Source organism: Magnolia sinica, chromosome 8 (genome assembly GCF_029962835.1).
Source record: "Magnolia sinica isolate HGM2019 chromosome 8, MsV1, whole genome shotgun sequence".
In the NCBI taxonomy this organism is placed as follows: Eukaryota; Viridiplantae; Streptophyta; class Magnoliopsida; order Magnoliales; family Magnoliaceae; genus Magnolia; species Magnolia sinica.
This window is the reverse complement of record NC_080580.1, coordinates 88,290,006-88,311,585: the sequence shown is the minus strand read 5'-3', so window position 1 is coordinate 88,311,585 and position 21,580 is coordinate 88,290,006. Positions and strand designations below refer to the sequence as shown.

Here is a 21,580-nt window from a genome sequence, read left to right as displayed (position 1 = left end):
GTTAATGTGGTTGAAATTTACTAAGGAATACTAATGTAACTGAGATGAAGATATGAAACACATGAACAAGTCAAATAAAGTTAGTGATTGGTTGTCATTATCCATTGATAGAAATATGTGGAAAGTGAGAAAATTTAGTGGAAGGATCCGGTTTATTTTTGTTGATTACTTGGAAATGAAGGATTTGAGAAAGATAATTTGACCATATTAATTACGAACTTGTCCATCTCCCAATTTTGACATCTTTGTTTCTTTGACTGTAATTTGATCATCATTAAAGATTGGAATTGAACGCATACTGCTATTTTGCCATATGTCGTTTTGCTAACAATGAATATAATGTGCGTGTTGTTCATACTTTTCAGTGGAATTTTCTCATCATTGATAAAAAAGTTGTGTATACTCATTAAACAAATTGTTGTAGTTGTCCGATCAGTGTGATTGCTCTGTCTAGGTAGCCATATGCAATTGGGAGCACATAATTTGTAGAGCCATGGGAGCACTAGATCATTTCTCTAATTTAAATTTCAATTTACTCAGTTCATAATTTCTGTGTTCAGATATCCCAAATACGAAAAGCATTAGTTAATGCATACAAGAAAGTAGCAAGAACGTAGGAGGAAAAAGTGCGCAAAAGATGCAGGTCTTGATACAAATGCAAGTCTTGATGAAGAATTAGTATATAGCACAAGCACATTCATGCATTCACACTTGCATGCTGTAGCACTAACAATGCATGGAAGATGGCATTTATTACACAGCACATATGCAATATAATTCCTTTTTGAAAATGCATCTCAACTCTATCATACATTACTATTCTTCACTCAAACCAGTTTACAGGCACTTGTTTTGCCAGTTCTGTACATCAATTATTTGTCTGGTTTTTCTTAAGTCCCATCAAACACGCTTTTTTTTTTTTTTGGTTTGCTTGTTAGTACACCCACTGTCAGTTCATTTGAGAGCTCTTTCTAGTACATCTGTTGGTTGTAACTCCTAGAGCTATACTGTAGATTGAAACTTTATTTCTAAATAAGAAAAAAAATGTTAGTTGAAATTGTGGTTGGTCTAAATTTTCTAGGTGTAGAGAGTGGAAGTACAAAGAGTATGGCTCATGCTGCGGAGTGCGTCGAAAGGGCAACTGGTGACATGTTGATTGGTCCAAACTGGGAAGTCAATATTGAGATCTGTGACATTATTAATATGGATCCAGGGTATATACTTCTTGCACTCTGCCTTTTCTTTTGATGCGCATACTATCGTTGATGGCATGGACACCTTTCTCTCTATTGTGTTAAGCTTCGTTCCGGACTGGGGAGTCCGGTATATAGTTCATTATTTGCTAAGAAAATAAGGTTGACAGGTTTTTTATTTTCTGTTATTACTCATCACTACAAGGAGTGAATGTTGAGATGTTTTTCAAAACTTTGTTCAACCTTAGTACAATGATAATTGCAATTTGATTTGATAATGCATCCAAAAGCACCCTCAATGTATTCTTAGAAAGATTAATCATGGGTCTTATTATATACATGATTGTTGTGGCCACAACGTTTCTTCTGTGGTATTTTCCTTAGACTTTAATCAGAATTGCATGTGTGTCATTTAAACCCTCGATCTTTTTCTTTCAATAACTTGTTCCTTCAGTAGTTTATTTAATTCCATAGCCGATGGTCTTAAAATCCTGTTGCAAATTATTCAAGCCTTTTCCTGTTGTATCTAATTCCAAGTTCCTGACTAACATCATGTTTTAATGCAGGAAATGGTTTGTTTATGTTTAAAGTGGCTAGGAGATGTATTGGTGTGAATTTTCTTGGGCTGGAAATAAATAAGAAGGTAAATATTTCTTTATTTCTTTTTAATTTGTGAAAGCAACTTCCATGCTTCAAAAAATTTCGATCTGGTGCAGCTTGTGAAACGATGTCTAGATTTTCATTGAGTTTGGAAAGTTGATTTGATAAGCACTGTCTGGGTTACTTCTCTGTAGGGATGCAATATCTACGACGGTTGCTGTCAGCTAGATATTCAGTTCTCCAAGTATGTACCTTTTGGAATGCCATTATTTACTGCTTTCGGTTTTTGCACCTGACATGGCTCTTTTTTTCTTCTGTTCACAATCCAGCCTCAGTGAGTTACAGGTGAACTATAATAAATGAGCGATCTAGGTGCGCTGGTAGCTTCTCATACATTTAGCTTTCTGTGGCTTGAAAATTTTATACTTAAGGGGCCTTATCGATTGTCAGCTTAATGCTACTGCTGTTGAGACTCACTTTTTGTTTGCAGGGATTTCACAAATCTGTCGTTGCCATCTGATCAGACAAGCAGATCCTCTCTGGTAAGCCTACCCTTTACTTCCAATCCAACGTATCTGTTTAGTGACTCGTCTCTTCAGTGACCTAGTCTTTGGTTTTAGCATAATGGGTTTGTGGTTTTGCACATCCAAGGCTAGCTGTAACAACATTATATGCAACATTGTTAAAAGAAATGGCATTATTTTTATTTCAACCTTCATAAAAGACAGAAAAAAGAAAAAAGAAATACCATCATTAGATTTGATACTGAAATGCCTAATGTGCATTCTGTTACTGTTTTTGCAACAGCCTGGCTATGGTGATGCTGGGGGTCTGTATGCACTTCAACCTCTAGGTTCCGGGGCAGGTGCTTATATTGTTCTTTCCTCTTACTTTTGTATGGTTCTTTGTCATCTCACTCACAGGTTCCGGGGCAGGGGCTTATACTGAAATGCCTGATGTGCATTCTGTTACTCTTGCGTAATTTCCCCAATCACATTCTTCACGGACTTTAGATTAATCATGTGCATTTTCTGTATTATTTGTCCTAATAGATCCGCTCGGATGCTGAACTTCATTGACTTTGTAAAATCCATCCATTACAGAACAGATCTTGTAAAACCTATATAATGTAAGTGGAAAATGTAATATATATAACAAGATAAAGGAGATGCCAACATTTTTAATAAATATAAGAAAGGTAATCTTGTACCTAAACCTCACTTCTCCCTGAAACTGTCCAGATCGTAGTAGAACCTAAACCAAGCAGAAAATAATATGAGAGAAAATAATGCATGGTATGGAACTAGCGTTGGTTTCAACTTCAATGGCCTCTTTCAATGTACCCCAAACTGCAACTTGTTTGGCCTTTCCAGCAGATACAATACAATACAATACATTTGATGTTTATAATGGCACGAAAAACAGAAACCCACATCTGTTTTTGCAGTTTGTACCCTTTGCACACCAAATCACAGTGTGATCAGAACTGTTCTTAGCATGCGATTTGGACAGAGTGCATCCCTGCAAAAGCAGGAATGTCTAAGCCTATCTGAAGGTTTTGGATTGACATAAGATACTCTTGTCCATTGGTTGTGTATTATTCGACCAAAAAACGGCCAGTCTACTTATAACTTAAATAAATAAATAAGAGAAATACTCCAGTGCTCCTAGTTGCATCTGGCCACTTGGATAGTCCAATCAATCGATCTCTACTATCTATTGAGTCCATAACACATTCTATGGGCTACACTGCAAAAATCACACTGATCAGATGAGCCAATCCATTCCAGGTTTGTCCTTGTTTTTGTAGTCATCCTTTTCCAAGACATGTATGGAAGGATTAGGATTGCCTAATAGAAGTGACTCTTTAGAATCTGATGGTCCCCAATAAATAGATCCATCAAATTGTTGAGTGGACCTATTTTGTGTAAATGATCTTGACTGTCGATATTAAAGGCTACTGATCAGATTATTACAATAGTCAGGTTGGTGTGATATATGCATGATATCCTATGAAATCTTTGAGTTGGGTTGAGGAGGGCAATAGGGTCCACACATTTGCCTCTGGGGACCGGTCACACCCATCCGTGAATGCATTTGCAGCAGGGCGAGCTGCAGCATAATGGAAGGCTATCTTTGATCTTGTTAGTAAGGAGTCTAATGATGTAGCTGTCAGTCTTGCACTTCAAGGTCCTGGTCATCCTGACCTTTGTATTGGGACTTTGGTACCCTTCTGAATCCCTCTTAATAAATATCAAAAAATAAAAATAAAAATTGCTATTTGAGTCAATGCTTACCCTTGATAACAATGAAGTGGGGATTTTCTTTCTTTCTTTTTCTTTTCTTTTTTCTTTTTCCTCCATTTAGGTATTTAACTGGGAATATGCTGACTGGGCCTATACCTCGATGGATCATAAAGAAATAATAATCTTACTCATCAGACTGATTTCCTTAAATGCAGGTAGTTTTGCACTGAAGAAGCAAATGCTGGATGACAGAAGATTCTCCAAAATGCATCTGAATTTGCAACGCCTCCTGCAGGTATTTTCTCAATGTCTATACACATTGCCTTAGAGAAAAATATGTACAAAAGGTGCTTACCCAATCGCAAGGTAAGCATACTAAATAGGAAAACTCCACAATCATCACTACTTGTGGCTGCACCTAGCACATGTGGGACTTCTAAGCTAACTGTAAGGTGTGACTGACTATGTAGATGACCTGGTCCAGAAATCAGGTGGATCACTCATCAGGGAGTCACTTGTGTGTGTGAATGTGGACCATTGGGAAATTGTTTATGAATGTGAAAACCAAAGTAGCCCCTGTATTGTGAATGCTATCCATCCAACTGGGGCCCAATAGAGCAATGATCCCGGATTTACAAAAAGAAAAAAAAAAGAAAAAAAAAATGAAGAGAATGCCAATTATGTGTTAGATGCCCCATTTGTTTTGATATCAAACTTAAATAAGTATATATCTTTTAAGAAAAAGTAATTTATTTCAGTCCTTTTTTTTTTTTTGCTTTGCAAGTTCCAAAAGCAACTTATTTCCTTCATTTTTGTTGGTGACACAGCAGGTTGATTGCAAAACAGTAACATTTCCTTCAATCTGTTGATATGAGACGGCTTTTATCCATTTGTAGTTCTATCCAATCCTCTTCTGTAGTTCCTTGGTATCATGAAAACCCATTCTCCTCAAACATAAGACTTTCTGTGCTTTTCCAATTAGTGATGCTAGATGTTTGGAAAAAAAAAAAAATGAAAGAAAGAAAAGAAAAGAGAGAGAAAAAAAAAGCTAGAATGTAAGAAAACTGCATGTGGACTAAAGACCAAACCACTAACAATTAACTCAAACCAGAACTAAAAAAAATCTAAGGATCAATTAAAAATACATTATTTCTCAAATATAAGAGAAATGTGCTCAAGTGGACTAAGACCAAACCACTAACAATTAACTTTGGTGTTTGCAAGTTATGTTGAGGATGCAGGGGATCCTTATAGAGATCAGATGAAAGATTGTATCAGTTTAATAATGGAAGAATTGAAATCTAGAGGAATTGCCAACAATCACACTCTGGCATACCAGGTAATTCATTTAAAATTTCAGCTTTTGGTTTCTAGCTTTGATTTCCAACTATTAGAAATTTTCAATAATCACTCAAACATCATGGTCGTCATCAAAGTAGGTTTTTCTGATTTCTACCTGATCAGCTTTACATTGGATCATTTTTATTTTTATTTTTTGTTATTTATACAAGTTCAGCTAGGAATAATTCTTTGACGAATTAAAAGATGATCCTTGCATGTTCTTGATTTGGATTTCTACTAACCATTCCCTTAGTCAGTAGCCAATTACCTTCTTTCAAGAGGTAACTTGTAACTCTTCAATTGAAATGCTAGCATGCACAGTTATCTTTGAGTTATCTTGATTTTCTCATTCCCTTTCTCTGGTTTTGCATTATGTGACCATCCTTACATCTTGGAAAGAGAAGAAATGCAGGGCTTGTTCAGGTACTAGAATTATGTCCATGTTGTCCATATTCTTTTCTATCTTTCTATATTCATACTAAAGGTAACTCTCTCCTTCTCCCCGCCTCTTATTAGCAAACGGAGGTGCTCCAGCTTCTTATCATACGCACCCACAGCGCAATTTCTAGCAGCAACCATGGTGTCACTGAAGTTGCAAAAGCGCTTGGCCTCTAGTGTTCTCAAGTGTGGCAAGGGCAAGGTCTGGCTTGATCCAAATGAAGCCAGCGAGATCTCGATGGCAAATTCCAGGCAAAACATTAGGAAGCTTGTGAAAGATGGCTTTATCATCAGGAAGCCAATGAAGATTCACTCCCGTTCGCGGGCCCATCGGGCTTTGGAGGCAAAGAGGAAGGGGAGGCACTCTGGATATGGTAAGCGCAAGGGTACGAGGGAGGCGAGGCTGCCAACAAAGGTGCTCTGGATGAGGAGGCTGAGGGTGCCTAGGCGCTTGTTGCACAAGTACAGGGAGTCCAAGAAGATAGACAAGCACATGTACCATGACATGTACATGAAGGTCAAGGGTAACGTGTTCAAGAACAAGATTGTGCTGATGGAGAGCATCCACAAGTCGAAGGCTGAGAAGGCGAGAGAGAAGACTCTCAGTGATCAGTTTGAGGCCAAGAGGGCTAAGAGCAAGGCCAGCAGGGAGAGGAAGATTGCCCGGAGGGAGGAGCGATTGGCTCAGGGTCCTGGAGAAAGAGTGCCTACAACACAATCTGCACGGGGAGCCAAGAAAGGGAAGAAGTAAAAAAAAAAAAAGAAAGTAAAAAGTGATGTTGCTGATATGAGTAGGGGCTGGTACTAATCTGTTGGTGCTTTTAGTTAATATGTTGGAAAGTTGTTTTATTTTTTATTTTTAAAATCTTTTCTGTAGTGTTTGGAAACCAGGATTACTTTTGTTTTGTTCTTTTTATTAAATGGCAAGACTGTTTTGTTTGGATCAAAAAAATTAAAAAAAATAAAAATACAAAATGTAATTGAATGAATGAATGATTATGCAGGTGGTAATTGAATGATTATAATATTTTTTTTAAATGTAGGAAATAGCTACGAATATTAACCGTATCTGATCTGACAACCGTAGCTTTTATTAATGCGGCATATTGCTACGAACCAACAGTACTTTTAGCTACAAATATTATCCGTAGCTGTAAATACTTTTCGCTACTGAAATAGTTGATACGGATTATATCTGTAGCTATTGGAGCCTATAGTTACGAATTAAATTCGTAGCCATAGATTGTGGACTTATTGTTACCGCAGCTACGACTACAGTTATCCTACGGACTAAACCGTAGCCATAGGTTTGAGGCTAAGGTTTTATCCGTAGCCTTTGCCCATTTTGTACGTATTCTGAAAGTAACCAGAACTAGAACTAGAAGAAGATGTATCTAAATTAGGAGAATGTAAGAGAGTAATTGAAAATTAAGTAACTAAAACTTGTAAAATTTGAAGGTGGGAAACTAGGGTTTCCAAGGATCCACTTGTAGAGATCAGGGAGATCTATGCTTGATTCATAAACACAACTAGAATCAGAGTCCCATCTTCATTCAATTGGAAGATATGCATTAAAATTCAATTATGAACTTCCTTTGATCTAGTTTTCAATGAATGATAGGTATGAGAACTAGAAGTGATTCCATCACAAGACCATGCCTATGAGACAAAGCAAACAACAAAATTTATCCAATCCTCAACCAATCTAAGAGAATTATTAATGTTAGGAAGGATTCCATCATCCAACCATGTTCATGAGACGATAGTGAACAACAACGTTCCCAAGTTCATAATCTCTAAAATGAAAAGAACATACTCAAAGCTATCACAGATCTATTATAATTTAAGTCACAACAAGCTATTAAAAACTATGAATATTCCTTATAATCAAACCAAAGTCAAAGAGAGTTCAATTTAACATAAATCAAAGCCATATAAACGATCCCATCACACTACAAGCTTCACCTCATATCCTTAGCTAAGAGGTGTAGCCAATCATAGACATGATTGAACTAAAATGTTTGAAAAACATCAAAGGAAAAACAAGGAAGAAGGAGAAGATGAACTTGTTACTGCCGGCCGTCCACACACACACACACACACACACACACACACTCTCTCTCTCTCTCTCTCTCTCTCTCTCTCTCTCCACACGTCTGATGATGCCTCTCCATGCTCTCTCCCTCTCCTTTTATAATAGCAAGGAGGTTGGTCGAGTGGAGTGCGTAAAGCTTTTGCAGCAATAGTGAAGTCGGTCCGTTTTGCGCAGTGGAAAAGGAAACACCTTGCGTTGGAACGAGTTTTGGGACAAGGAAGATCTTGTCGCGGGATCTATTCCATTCAGTCTTCTTGGCATTGGTTGGACGCCCCTTGGGAGGAGTTTGGATGTCTAAATCACTCATCCAACCGAGATAGAGATCATAAAACGACACACGTTGGCCGGTAGCATCCGGACGCACGTCCGTGCATAACTCATGCGAATTCGGAGTCGGTAGCATCAGTGGGGCCCCTGATCGACGTCAGTAGCGAAATCCACTCCGTTCATTAGACTCGTGGCGAAATTTCAGTCGGGAATGGATGCTTTTGCTCGAGTTTGGTGTAGTCCAAGGGATCAAATCTTCATGTTGTTCATCCTGCATTTGAAGTGGTATTCTTGAGAGCACGTGCATGGGGTACATGGACATCATAATTCTGGTCGGCCCTACCGTCCGGTTCGAATGGATGGTTCAGATCACCCGTCTGATCAACGGCAGTGGGCCACAACGCTCCATAGTGTTCATACGTGCAGACGGTCTGCACTCTCTCTCTCCGCTTTCTAATATAGTCGGCCGACCGTGCGTCTGGTGCACAGTGAGTGGACTTGCCGTGGTGCACGTGCATCACTCGTGTGGGCCCCGCAGTGATGTTTTCCAGAAATATACACCATCCATCTGCCTTCCCATCTAATTTAAGGGGTGGAGCCCAAATTTGAGGCATATCCAGAGATCGGGTGGGCCCCAAATCAGTGATTTATGGCTGATCTTTCCATTGGACCACTTCCACAAATATTCGAGGGCCAAAATTTTACGTGTACGGTTACGTTATGATCCTCAGGCCGGACATAAAGTTTCATGCCAAACGGATGGTGGGAACCCTGTGATCTTGCATTCAGGATGATTTTCAGGCCTCTTTATTTTCAATCACTTGATTTTCTTGGATTTATGGCGTGTGAATTTTTCAATCTCGGTCTCCTAAGATCCGTCCCTTGCCTTGATGATTCTTGAGCATCAAATCCATATTTTTAGTACTCTTTTCAGTCCAAGCTCCTAAATTCACCTTGCAACACAAACGTGATTAAATTATAGCGTTAAGCATTATCGTGTTCGTCAAATCAGGTAATAAATAGGGTTTAATATGCAATATTTGACCCTCAACAGTAGGGCCATGGTTTACTAATCAGGTTAATATCTATGTCTTCTCCTCATCCAGGTCTTTGTGACCTCAAGGACAGGTTGGATGGCTGGTGATCATCATAGTGGGGCTACAGCCAATGGGTTAGATGGCACACATCATCACAATGGAGCTCACTATCAGTGGGTCCTATATCATAATCATCATCAATTTCAAATAAGAAACAAATCAATAACATAAGTGAAGGGGGTGTACTCACCTTGATAATTAAGATAGATGGTTGTTGAGATGGATGGATGGAGTTGATGGTGAAAGGGATGGGGTTGATGGCCCACCAAGATCACCTCTCTCTCTCTCTCTTATTGTAGGAAAATGGTGAAAATGTTAAGGAATGGAGGAGTATTTGTAGAGAAATGGATAAAAATGTAGTTAGATTCAATTAATATGATTTTGGTTAGCTTAGATTACGATTATGACAATTGATTCATGATTAGGAATTAATGGTGGATTAAAGGAGGCATAGGGTGACATGGTATGATGACATCATGCATAAAGTGTTGTATGGAGAAGGGTTGACTTTGGGTGCACATGAGAGAGTGGTGGTATGGGAGGGTGACATCACACACATGGGTGGAGATTATGTGTGGTATGGTGCATGTGTTGTACAAATGTGTGAAATGGAATATATGGCGCCATGCGCACATGATATACCAATGATTCTTCGCAGTGTATCTCACTAACGGAGCGTCGAACGGATGCATGGGTGGTACCTCCGCGAACGTGGCGATGGGGCGGTCAATATGAAATAGATTTCGAGGTCTTGGGGTTCTGGTCAGTCGGGTGTATACTATGCACAGCCAATCCAGGTTTGGCCAAGCGTGTCGATCATCGTGCACATATGCATAAAAAATGTTACGAAATGGACGGGATCTTACAGATTATGAAACTATGGCTACAGATTATAACTATAGGCATTGGAAAACATGATATTCATCGAGGAAGCATGAAATTCACCGAAATTCCTAAATCTACACGCGCTCAGAAACCTTTTCATTCACACGCTGACACGTATTCAAGTATGGTACACGTATGTAAGATCTGGACTATGCATACGATTGAAAATAATTTTAATATCTTACGTGAACAAAATAAACAGTTTCACTCCTCAGGTGGGCCACAACATACAAAATGAACTTACCGTCAAGATCTTTTTTTCCTAGCCATCCATTTGTGATCTATGCAGTGGCCCACCTTAGGTGTGAAACGGGCTGATTTTTAATTAGAAGTTCTAAGCAATACCATACCTGACGAAATCTCAGATTTCTTGCGGGTAATTGGCACGTGCAAATGCGTGTAAGTAGGCAGCTCACCCGCGCGCAGGTCAAATAAAATCAGCAGAAAACTCCACCGTAATTGGTGGTAAACACACAGGTGACTATGTTTCATTCCGGTGGAGAGAATATGATTATACACCATTAAACCGTAATGATATATGTCTGATATACACTGTCCATCCATTTTAAAAGCTCATTTTAAGGCATGATCATAAAAAACAAAAAAAAAAAAAAAAGGGTAGATTGTAACTTCAAGTAGACCACACCACAGGAAATGGAGGGGATAATGATGTCCACCATTAAAAATTAAAAAATTGTGTAGGGCCCACAGTAATTACTATGTATCAGCCATCCAACCTATTTATAAGGTCAGAAATACATGGATGGACCAAAAAACACAAATATCATCTGGATCCAAAGCTTCATTTGCCCCACAAAGTTTTCAACGGTAGACTTCAATTCCCACTATGACCTGTGGTGTGGTCTACAGGCACTTTGGATTTGCCTCAATTTTTCGTTTATGTGCTAAAATGAGCTGATAAAACATATGGACGGCGTGGATCAGAAAAATACATCACAGTGGCCCCACAAACTTTATGCATCTCAACCTTATTCTCCACCGTTTACCAATAATTACCATGGGAAATGGTAAACCAAACAGGCCCCAAAAGTCCTGCGAGCTCGGACGCACATTCACCTTCTAGAAATAAACATGTTTTGGTAGATCGTTCGCCACCCAATTATCTTGCCACCCCAGACCCAGATAGGTGGGCCAATCTTCTGATGGTTGAGATTGTTCACCTGATGTTTTCATCATGATGGGATATGAACTGCAATTTCTTCCACCAGACGATCCTTACCTTCTAATTGGTAGCTTGCAGATTGACGGTTAAAAATAGATAAAGCTGATGGTCCACATTAAATGCAAAATTTCACTGGACCGATGGTTCAGATCAATCAGATCATGCAGTGTGATATATCTTATTAGCATGGACCTAGCGGATGAATGATTTGGATCACTAAGATCTCGGCGACTCATGTGCCATTAAATAGCTGACCTATGTATATTTCCTCGTATGATGTGATTATTCTCGGCTCAATATACATAGCCACAGCTCAAAATATGTGGTTCCCACATGTGGGCCATAGAAATTATGCAGACACAATCTTTTCTCATATATTTATTATCAGACGCTGATTGGCATAGGACGTTTGTAGATTTGGTTTGTTCTATAAATAATTGTGTGGGCCCACTAAGATGTGATCATGACATTTACTTGGCCAGTCATGTTCAGTGTACGTTTTCTTTAGAGGCCAAAGATCAAGCAGATTCAAAACTCAGGTGGGCCACAAAACGATGTACTATACCTTGACTGTGTCTTAAAATGCCCTAGGATGTGGATTGGGAGTTGAGCTCCTTCACCCACCTTGAGACTTTGAAAGCCTAGCGTAGCTAGGGCTGAAAGCCGGGCAGGTTGCGTCGGGTTGATGCACAACCCTAGCCCAATCTAAGGTTTTTATACCTCAACTTTAATCCAACCTAACCTTGAATCGAGAATTCTTAACCCCAAGCCTAACCAATTAAGATTGGTCGGGTGAATACGTGTTAATATTTTCATTATTACATTAGTATATTATATTTTTAATGCTGGTTTACATTTTTGTACCTTTAATTTTATTGATTATATATGTAGCTATTTATCGTAAAGAACTTCATTTTTTTCTAAACAAACAAGTTAAAATATGGGACAATCTCTCCCTTAAAAGGCATATTGTATAGCATGTAATCCATTCAAGAGAGAAATCTAGTGTATCTTGTTAGCTTGAGTCATCAGAATTGGCGTGGACCAATGACACTATATCCCTGGAAGATCTTGTGCTTTCAACATAAACAATCCACAATCAATTACAATTTATAACTAACTTATATATAGATTAGGTTTGGGTGGGTTCAGGCAACTCAAGACCTTAACCCGAGCCCCACCTAAATTTTATTGACTTGGTGTTTGTATAGCCCAAGCTTGAGATTGCAACCGATTCATTTTGCCTGAGCCCAACCCAATGTCAAGTCGGTCGCGTTGAACCCACTCGACTATCAGCCCTACTTGTGGCAGATGTTGGTTTTATGTGTTACTGGAAAAAGCCCTGCTAGCCCTCCATGATGTATGTGTTTTATTTACGTTGTTTATCTATTTTGCCAGCTCACTTTAATGCATGAGCCTTAAAATGAGGTAGATCCAAATCACACCCAGATCCATAGCTCAACTGGCAGACTGAGTAGAGAAACCTCATTTCAACACTTGAGGTTTTGGCGTCAATCCCTAGCTGGGGTGGCTAACATGGAGTGTGTGTACTGACATGAGTGTGTACTAACAAACTAACCCAAAAAAAAATAATAATAATAAGAAGAAGAAGAAGAAAAGGTAGATCCAAATCTCATATTAACCACACCACACAAAGCAATGGTGTGATTGAATGGCCCTCTTAAAAACTTCCTATCATCTATAGTAATATTTATCTGCCATCCAACCTGTTGATTATATCACATGGACCTTAATGTATGGCACACGTAACTTTTGTTGCTCTAAAAAAGTTTCAATCAGTGGGCTCTATTATTTCTTGAATCTAGATCATCTGCTTGCCACAAAGGATTTTATGCTCTATGCAATATGATTCGCCCATGTCTTCAACGACATTGTCAGCACTCTTGCATTAAATGCGGTCTAATCACAATACAACTATAAGAAAATCCATACTTGTAGCAAGCAGGGGATCGAAACTCAACTCTTATTTTTTATAGTGTGGTCAACTTAAGATTTGGATCAACCTCATTTTTAGGTTCATATTAAAATCTGAGTTAGAAATGGAATAGATGGTGCCGATAAGACACATACACCGAGGTGAGCTTATTAGGTTCATACTAAAATGTGAGTTAGAAATGGAATTGATGGTGCCGATAAAACACATACATCGTGGTGAGCTTATAAGGCTTTTTTGAATTCCTGTGTGGTGATATTTGATTGGTGGGGCTTATGATGTTAGCAATGGGCTCAAGCCTTTTTTTAAGCTTTTAGGATCTACCCATCTCGGACAACATACGGCCCACCAATCAAACCTTGCCATGACATCTCACCATTGAGGTGGGTGGTGAGCTCCTCACCACCCATTTCAGGTCCAATTTTTACTTATCCAATTCATCCTGATGGGAAAAATCTTATCAATGGATTGGATGACATATAAAAAAACAAAGTGTGCCCCCTTCCCACCAAGAAGGTTTCAAAGAAGGTTTTAATGATGTGTCCCTATCCCAACGGTTCCCAGTAGTGTGGCCACCTGCGTTTTGAATTGGTCTGATGTTTGTGACGTGGTTGATCTTGAAAGGGTCGCACCTTTCGTACGTTTTGAATGTGGGCTCTACACAAAGGTAGACCCACATAAACATTTGGAGAATAAGCTCATTCTTCAACAGTTGTATAGAGGAACTGAACCTCGTATTATTAATATATTATTATAATTTTAACCGATTCAAATCAGACCATGACATGCGTTTAGAGTGGGGTGCACCGTGTCAACAGTATGGATTGAAGTACAAATGTAGCCAACGGTCCACATTCAAGAAGAGAAACTTCTTTGATGGTACGACTAGGACCATTTAGAATATGGGTACAGCCAATCCATTGCAGGGGCCCTCACATGAATGGTCCTGATCTCTCACACGCGTCAACCCTTTTATTAAAACATCATATGAGTCTAATCCCTATCACCCTCTACTAGAAGCAGAGAATACCGTTGATATTTTCTTTCCATCTGCACGGAGAATCTTCCAAGTCTTCCCGTAGACCCCAGCAACGTGAAAACAACAACGACCATGACCATAGGATACTTCCAAGCCGCGCGCGTGTGTAAGATAACCCATCTACACGCCTCCCCATGTGGAAATAAAACTCACGTGTAAGATCAAAGCCGTCCATCATGTGAGTCCCACCTTATAGTTTTTGTTTCAAATATTCTCTGTAAAAAAAAAAGGATGGGTTACAAAATTTTGGATAAGTTTCACCGGCCATCCATTTATTTAGGGCACGATGTATGGTCAAGTGCATATGCATGGTGGGACCCATCTGATGCACGGTTTGGATCTCGCACACTTATGCGAGTTTGGCACATGAGAGTGGCGTGTAGATGGGTTCCACTGTAGACGCATGTATGCTTAGGAAAGCTCTGACCAAGTAATCGATCCCTAAATTCTCCATCCGAGAACGTATGACTAAGGCACGAACTTTGAAAATCTTTTCTCCAGACTCCAGAAGCATTCTAGTAGTCCCCAAGACTACCAAATAACGTAGCCCTGTATGCCGTCCAACCTACATGGGGCCCACCTCAGGAAATCAGAACCGTTGTTATTTTCCCCCCATTTTGTATCCACGAACCCATTTCATATACTTTGACTTTTACGTATTCTATGTGAGACACTGGATGTTTGATTTTAAAGGTCGAGTTGCATTGTATAGTATGTAGGATACAGAATCATCAATAACTGGTTTCTCCATCTGATGAACGGTTCTGATCATAGAAAATCAGACACATGGATAGAAGAGTTGACCTTGGAGTACAATTTGGGGTAGTCATGGAGACCATCAAATTCTTTTCCATGCACTCTTTATTTTCCAAGTGATTGACTCCATGGCCCATTTAAATTATCTAAGACCCTTGAATTCCACAACAAATCCAACATCAAAGCATTCATGGATGCTAGTAGTGAGGCCATCCAATTAATCCTCCATGGATGTGCATTAGCCAAAGATCTTGAATCAAACCTCCCAACCTTAGCAAACCAACCTAATTTCTTATCTTCTTCATGTAAACAAATCATCCGTGTATTCAACAAAGCCATGGATCTATTGAATACTCCCCACCCATCTCCCTACAGCCACATGATCTTCAGCGAGCCGCCCGAATCGTGGCGGCCCACTTCTACAGAAGCCATGGATCTCCTCCACGCACACGCTTTAGTTGGGAGGAACCCGTTCGATGTGCACATGTTTTCGGCACCGAAGATCGGCGTGGCCAATGATCTTGATCTAGGGTTGGAGATCACGACTAGCGGTGTAGATCTTGAGTTGGGTCAACCGATGGAGTATGCGGCCGCCGGGGATGTAGAGGCTTCGGTGCGATCGAGGTCCACTGGAGAATTTCAGGCAACGGACACGTCAGATTCCGGTAGAAGTTCTTCAATGGGAGGGGCATTGGTCCAAAGAACTGGGAACAGGTAAAATCAAAGTACTCTAGCTTTCTTATTTTTCTTGGAATAAAGTACATACACCGAAACAGTACTCATGCCAACATTCGATTTGTATCAGACGGTGGTGATGAGTGGGACCCACCATAAATTCTTATCATGGGCTTGCTTGGATGGGCCACATACCTCTATAACACGTGGCACTACCTGCTCGTGACCACTAGTAAGATGTAATCTGATCACAACAAGAAGAGCATACACGGAAGTTTTGGTGTATATACTCATGTTTCAACACGAGGACCAGAATTCTCTACCACAGACACAGAAGCTCTGTGGCCCACCATGTTGTTTGTGTGAGATCCACACCATCTATCAGGTGGATTCCTTGATTTTAGTCCCCAGGGTCAAAATATAGCCTAGTCTACACCTCAGGTGAGCCACACCACACAGAAAATTTGGGAGGGGACACCAACTTTAGGTTTGTCTCTGGGCCCACCATGGTGTGTATATTCCATGCATCCAAACCGTTCATAAGCTGCGAGTTACCAGCCTCGTCCAAAACTCAGTTGGGCCACACCTTGTTGTTTTAGGAGTGATTTTACATTGTTCCACGATGTGTGGCCCACCTGAGTTTTGGGTCAGCTTGATTTCGGGTGTTTTAACTGCCAATAAGAAGGATATCCTATTCATGCAAATGGAGGGCCCAAAAATGAAGATTGGGGTGTAGAAAAATCAAGGCAATCTACTCCTCAGATGAGTGTCAATCAAGGGATGACCCTTGATCTGACTCAATGTAAGGGTGTGGCTGACCTGATGAGTAGATTAGCCTGACTTTTCATGAATGGTGGTCAGAATGGTGGGACCCATTTACATTGCACCAATGTCTTCCACGTGTGACACACGTGAGCGAGCATACCCATCCATATGATACGTACCTACGGCCACGATATCAACCATGGTTCATAGGCCCAAAATTCACGAGAATTAGGTGATACTAGATCCCAGCTGAAAAGAGGACTTTTCCAAATGATTTCATTAAAATGAATGGATTGCTGACTCATCTGAGTCGTATGATCTTGTTTGACACCACAAGCTAGCAATGGAAAATGCCTGACTCAGATAAGTCCCCGACAGCTCAGTCCTAACAAAGCATCAACATGTATGTGGTGGTTTATTTGATGAAGGGTCGTAATTCCACGAGGGCTACTTCATGTGTGGGAGAGAGACACTTGTCAAAGATCTAGGTGGATAGAACACTTGTTATTGATCTAGGCCATTCATTAGGTGGTGTATAACATGGACATATCCAACCGTTCAAATTCAATGCACACTTGGAGCTGACTTGATGGGTGCAACTACCCTTTATTTTCAAATGACATGCCATATGAATGAATGCCCAGGATATGTGACACGTGTGTGTACTGCCCCCTCGTTTTAGAAAGCTATAACCAGAAATCCCTATAATCCTAAGAGTGGTGTGGCCCATTGTAATGTCTGTGTTATATCAACTTGGTTCATGGGCTCTGCTAGCTTAGAATCTAAATTCTCTCTTTGCTTGCCAGGAATAGAAAAAACTTGTTTATTACAGTATGATTAGGCTTCTATCCTCTCTGCTTGATCCGAATAGAAAAATCCTCTTTATTGCAGTATAATTAGGCTTTGATCTCTTTGCTTGCCATGGATAGAAAAACACTTTATTACAGTATGATTAGGCTTAGACCCTCTGGGCTTGTCACGAATAGAAAAAACATGCTTACTATAGTATTATTAGGCCATCATTAGTGCTGACAATGTCAGTAATGATGCGGACCAATCACAATGTAGAAATTTACTAGCATACATGATCTAAAAAATTAGACAAATTGAAAATTCAAGTCTACCACACCATAAGAAATGGTGGGATGGAACAAATACCATTGAGACCTTCTTATGAGCTGCAATCAGGCTGATATTTATATAATTTCAGCCATTCATCAGGGTGGGAATCACCTTATGGACAGATTCAGAATGGCATATAATATTGAAGGTTTCAACCGTAGGCGTTTTCATCCCACTTTTTTTCGTGGTTTGGCCCACTTGATTTTTTTTTTTAATCTACTTCATTTTTGGGTCATGTCTTAAATGAATGGAGTAGATATGATACAGATACTGGGCCTACAAAGCTTAAGGTTAGAGAGAATTCTAATCTTTCATAAAATTCAAAATCAGTTGGAATTTGGAAATGTCAGTTTAAATCCAAACGGCTATATTTCCTCCAGGAGAGAGAATCGGAGCATACGTAAGGAGAGGGTATCTGCACCTCGAGCGGGCAATCCAGAGATTCCACCCGACGATGGATTCACCTGGCGAAAGTACGGCCAAAAGGACATCCTCAATTCCAGATTCCCAAGGTAATTTACCAAAATGCCCTTGCAATGATACAAAGGGTTGCAATGGGCCGGGCTTGGACCTACTTGCTTGGCCCATGATCCGGTCTTCGGCCTCACATCATGGCCAGGCCTCAGCTGAAGTTATTTTAGCATTACGTACATGTGGTAGTTGTCCAATCCTTAATTAAGCAATCATCTATATTTGAATACTGGCCGTTGATTTTATTTCTCTAAAAATTTTAGTTAGCCGTGTGTCGCCCACTTGATAAATGAATAGATTGAAAAACATCAAATGGAAAATAGGGATTTTATCTATTTTTGGGCTGGGTTGGTGACACAGGGAAAGACGTGAGGTCGAGCAGCTTCTTCCTAATGGGGGTAATTATTCTGAATCCACGGAGCTCCTCAAATAAATGCCTCGAATCCATGAGGAAAAAAAAGAAAAATAATTCTAAAAAATTCGTAATAAATTGATTAATTATGAAAAACAAACTTACAACCTCTTAAATAATAACATAAACCCTAGGAAGAAGATAGCTCACAACCTCTTAATAGCTCATTCTAGTTTACAAAATATGTCCATTTTAAGTTCTGACGGTACGAATCATCTCTGTTTCCGATCGGGCCTTTTTTTTATCCATCTCGGCCATGAAACTGTCCACGACCCGCACTACATCAGTTGGACTGTATCAAGTCAAACATGGTCCCCACTATTATTTCCAAGTCGGACTTGGGTCTGTTATATTAGGCCCGAGCCATACTTGAGCCTTGGGTTTTAAGTGTTGGGTCGGGCCGGGTCGGCCCAAACCCGCCCGTTATCACGTACGGCCTCGTATATGAATTTTCATATACTACCCCTTCTTTCCCGCCAAACTATTGGCATATTTAAGATATCCCAGCCGTGAAAAAGGTGGGCCACAACATTATGATCTCTGGTTTTTGAAATCAGACCGATCCATTAATCAAGCGGGGCACAAAATCAAAATCAATTGATAGATGATGATATGTGATTCAAAATGTGGCCGACCCAACAATGATATTTTTGGACGGTACACAATTTAGCTGGTTTGATTTGATTTAAATTACCCCCACGTGTATTATTTTGAAGTGCCTGCGTATGAAGCCTCATACGCAGCCTGAGTATCAAATATCTCCCTATTTTTAAATGACGAAAATACCCTTGCCAACGTTCTTCAATGCCCATTGCATGACAGGAGCTACTACCGGTGCACACACAAGAACTTCTACGGTTGTCAGGCGAAGAAGTATCTCCAACGGCTGGATGACGATCCTTACACGTTCGAGGTCACGTACCGTGGCCACCACACGTGCCAATACTCGGCCTCACCTCTCATCCTTGGCCCACCAGCCTCTCAGGAAGCGATGCATGGAACTACACAACCACAGCCCGTATCCACTTCAATTCAGTTGGGCCTTTCACACGTGCTAATGCAGAGGGATCCTCACGTGGGATCTTCACACGTGCAAGGTGGGAAAGATACGGAGACTGTGGTGGACCTTGCTGACGCCATGTTTAACTCAGGGAGCAGCAGCAGTAGCATGGATGCTATTTTCTCTTCCAGGCAAGAGAATTAGGAAACCTACACGCGTGTATGGCATTGCCCATCTACACGCAGGCAATGATTTGCGACACACGTGCCAACAAGACAGGCATGCTCTAGATCTGGACCGTTCATCAAGCGGAGACCATGGTGAACGTTTCATGGCGCAGAAATTAATTCGTTCCAATATTTAGGTGATTAGTGTATGGGAAATGGATGGTTAGAAAACTGATTAGTGACACACCTGATGAGTGGACCTTTGATTTTTGGGTGGTTCTATGTTCTTGGTGATCCCCACCTGATGAACGGCCCAGATTTCTTTTCTGATGAGAGATTATTATTTGTAGAAATTCTTTGGCTTTGTACGGTTGTTAATAAACTAATTCAATATAAATATTCTTCTTTTTTTTTCCTCCCATGAGGTTTGCAAAGCGTACTCGCAAGCATGACATGGATGGTGGGCTTCATTCACACGTGTGCATCGTCCGGGCCGTTCATTAGGGAGGGCGCATTGTCAGCATGAATTGGAACCCTCCTCCAAATACCAAGTTCTGTGGGGCCCACCATGTTGTATATGTAAATTCCATTCCGTCTATTAGGTTTTATCCACGTTGCTAGGACCTTCGTATCAAAAATCAGCTAGATCCACAGCTCGGATAGACCACACCACGTGGGACAGTGGCGATGGGATGCTAACCATAGGTTTGTGTCTGGGGCCACCATGGTGTGTATATTTCATCGTACCCATTAACCAGGTGTAACCCACCATGATGAAGAGAATAAACAAAAATAGTCCTCCAAAACGTACGTGGGCCATGTAAAGCTCTACACGAACCGAGTTAGCTCGGTTAGCTCCCTTGAGTCAACTCGAAAAAGCTTGATTCAACTCGGTTTGAAACTGAGTTCAAGTCAAGTTGAGCTGAATTTTTTAGCTCGAAAAAATTTTGAGCTGAGTTCGAGCTTTCCCGAGCTTGACTCGACTCATATTGAACCCTAACTGGAATCAAACCAGTTTGAGGACTTGATTATTTTCATATTGATGTTGCTAAGCAAGTATTTAATGAAATGACTTAACAAAGTGTTAGCTAGTAGTAAGGAAGCTATGGATATGAAACAAATACCTTTGTCGTCCACTAAGTGTTTGATAAAATATATGTAAACCAATGCTATTGCTTTGTATTCCAGGAGAAATTGAAGGTGCACTCCGTGTGTTTGAAAAAATGCTGTGGAGGCTTGATCTCAGCTCGAACTCGATTTGAAGTGGCCTGAGCTGCGGACCGATCTGAGCCGATATGGCCAGTTAGGCTCGAGGACCAAGTCAAGCCGAGTTCAAGCTGGGGTTACCTAGTGGCCGAGTTGAGTTGAATTGTGCCAAGCTCGACTCGACTCAGTTCAACTCATGTACACCTCTAGGCGCATGTGAGTTTTTAATCCTGCGTATATTATGTATGTATGGATGGCAAAAATAATGATTCTAACGTGATGGACGGAATGGATTTCAGCCGGAACGGAATGATTCAATACCGTACGTAATGATATCTTGGTATGATCTAAAGCAGGTAACGGTATTCCTGTGATCAGCTAATCCTCAACGCACAATCTCCTTATCCAATTGCGATGATCGTATCTGTAAATAGAAACCGATGGTTCATCTGATAACTTTTCGAATCTCACTTTTCTGGCCGTGGCGTCTTGGCCGTGGATTGCAGGACTCTGTGGGCCCCACCGTTATATATGTATTTTATCCACGCCGTCCATCCGTTTTGTCACCTCATTTTAGGCCAATAAATCAAAATTGAAGCCTATATAAATCTCAAGGTACCACACAACAAGAAAAAAGTGGGGATTGAATGCCTACCGTTGAAAACTTC

The 21,580-nt window shown here is 40.3% G+C and overlaps 3 protein-coding genes across 6 annotated transcripts; all 3 read left to right on the top strand.

Annotated features, from left to right (window-relative positions):
• Window positions 1-5,634, top strand: LOC131253617 (uncharacterized). Of its 4 annotated transcripts, XR_009175267.1 has the most exons (5): window positions 1-1,214; window positions 1,760-1,836; window positions 1,988-2,335; window positions 4,255-4,334; window positions 5,264-5,634. XR_009175267.1 is itself a non-coding variant. In XM_058254685.1 (3 exons), exons 1-3 carry the CDS (start codon window positions 2,418-2,420, stop codon window positions 5,270-5,272), a joined length of 330 nt encoding a protein of 109 aa, XP_058110668.1. In that variant the 5' UTR covers window positions 2,396-2,417; the 3' UTR covers window positions 5,273-5,634. The 4 variants fall into 4 exon arrangements, 1 of the variants encoding a protein (XP_058110668.1); XR_009175266.1 differs by lacking the exon at window positions 1-1,214 and having other exon boundaries at window positions 1,607-1,836; XR_009175265.1 differs by lacking the exons at window positions 1-1,214; window positions 1,760-1,836 and having other exon boundaries at window positions 1,845-2,335.
• Window positions 5,635-5,871: 237 nt separating this feature from the next.
• On the top strand, window positions 5,872-6,674 carry LOC131253616 (large ribosomal subunit protein eL19y-like). The gene has a single exon (XM_058254684.1). The coding sequence runs from the start codon at window positions 5,958-5,960 to the stop codon at window positions 6,567-6,569; it is 612 nt and encodes a 203-aa protein (XP_058110667.1). The 5' UTR covers window positions 5,872-5,957; the 3' UTR covers window positions 6,570-6,674.
• Window positions 6,675-15,271: 8,597 nt separating this feature from the next.
• Window positions 15,272-19,780, top strand: LOC131254109 (WRKY transcription factor 55). The gene is made up of 3 exons (XM_058255120.1): window positions 15,272-15,808; window positions 18,037-18,168; window positions 19,362-19,780. Exons 1-3 carry the CDS (start codon window positions 15,285-15,287, stop codon window positions 19,741-19,743), a joined length of 1,038 nt encoding a protein of 345 aa, XP_058111103.1. The 5' UTR covers window positions 15,272-15,284; the 3' UTR covers window positions 19,744-19,780.
• The last annotated feature ends 1,800 nt before the right edge of the window (window positions 19,781-21,580 follow it).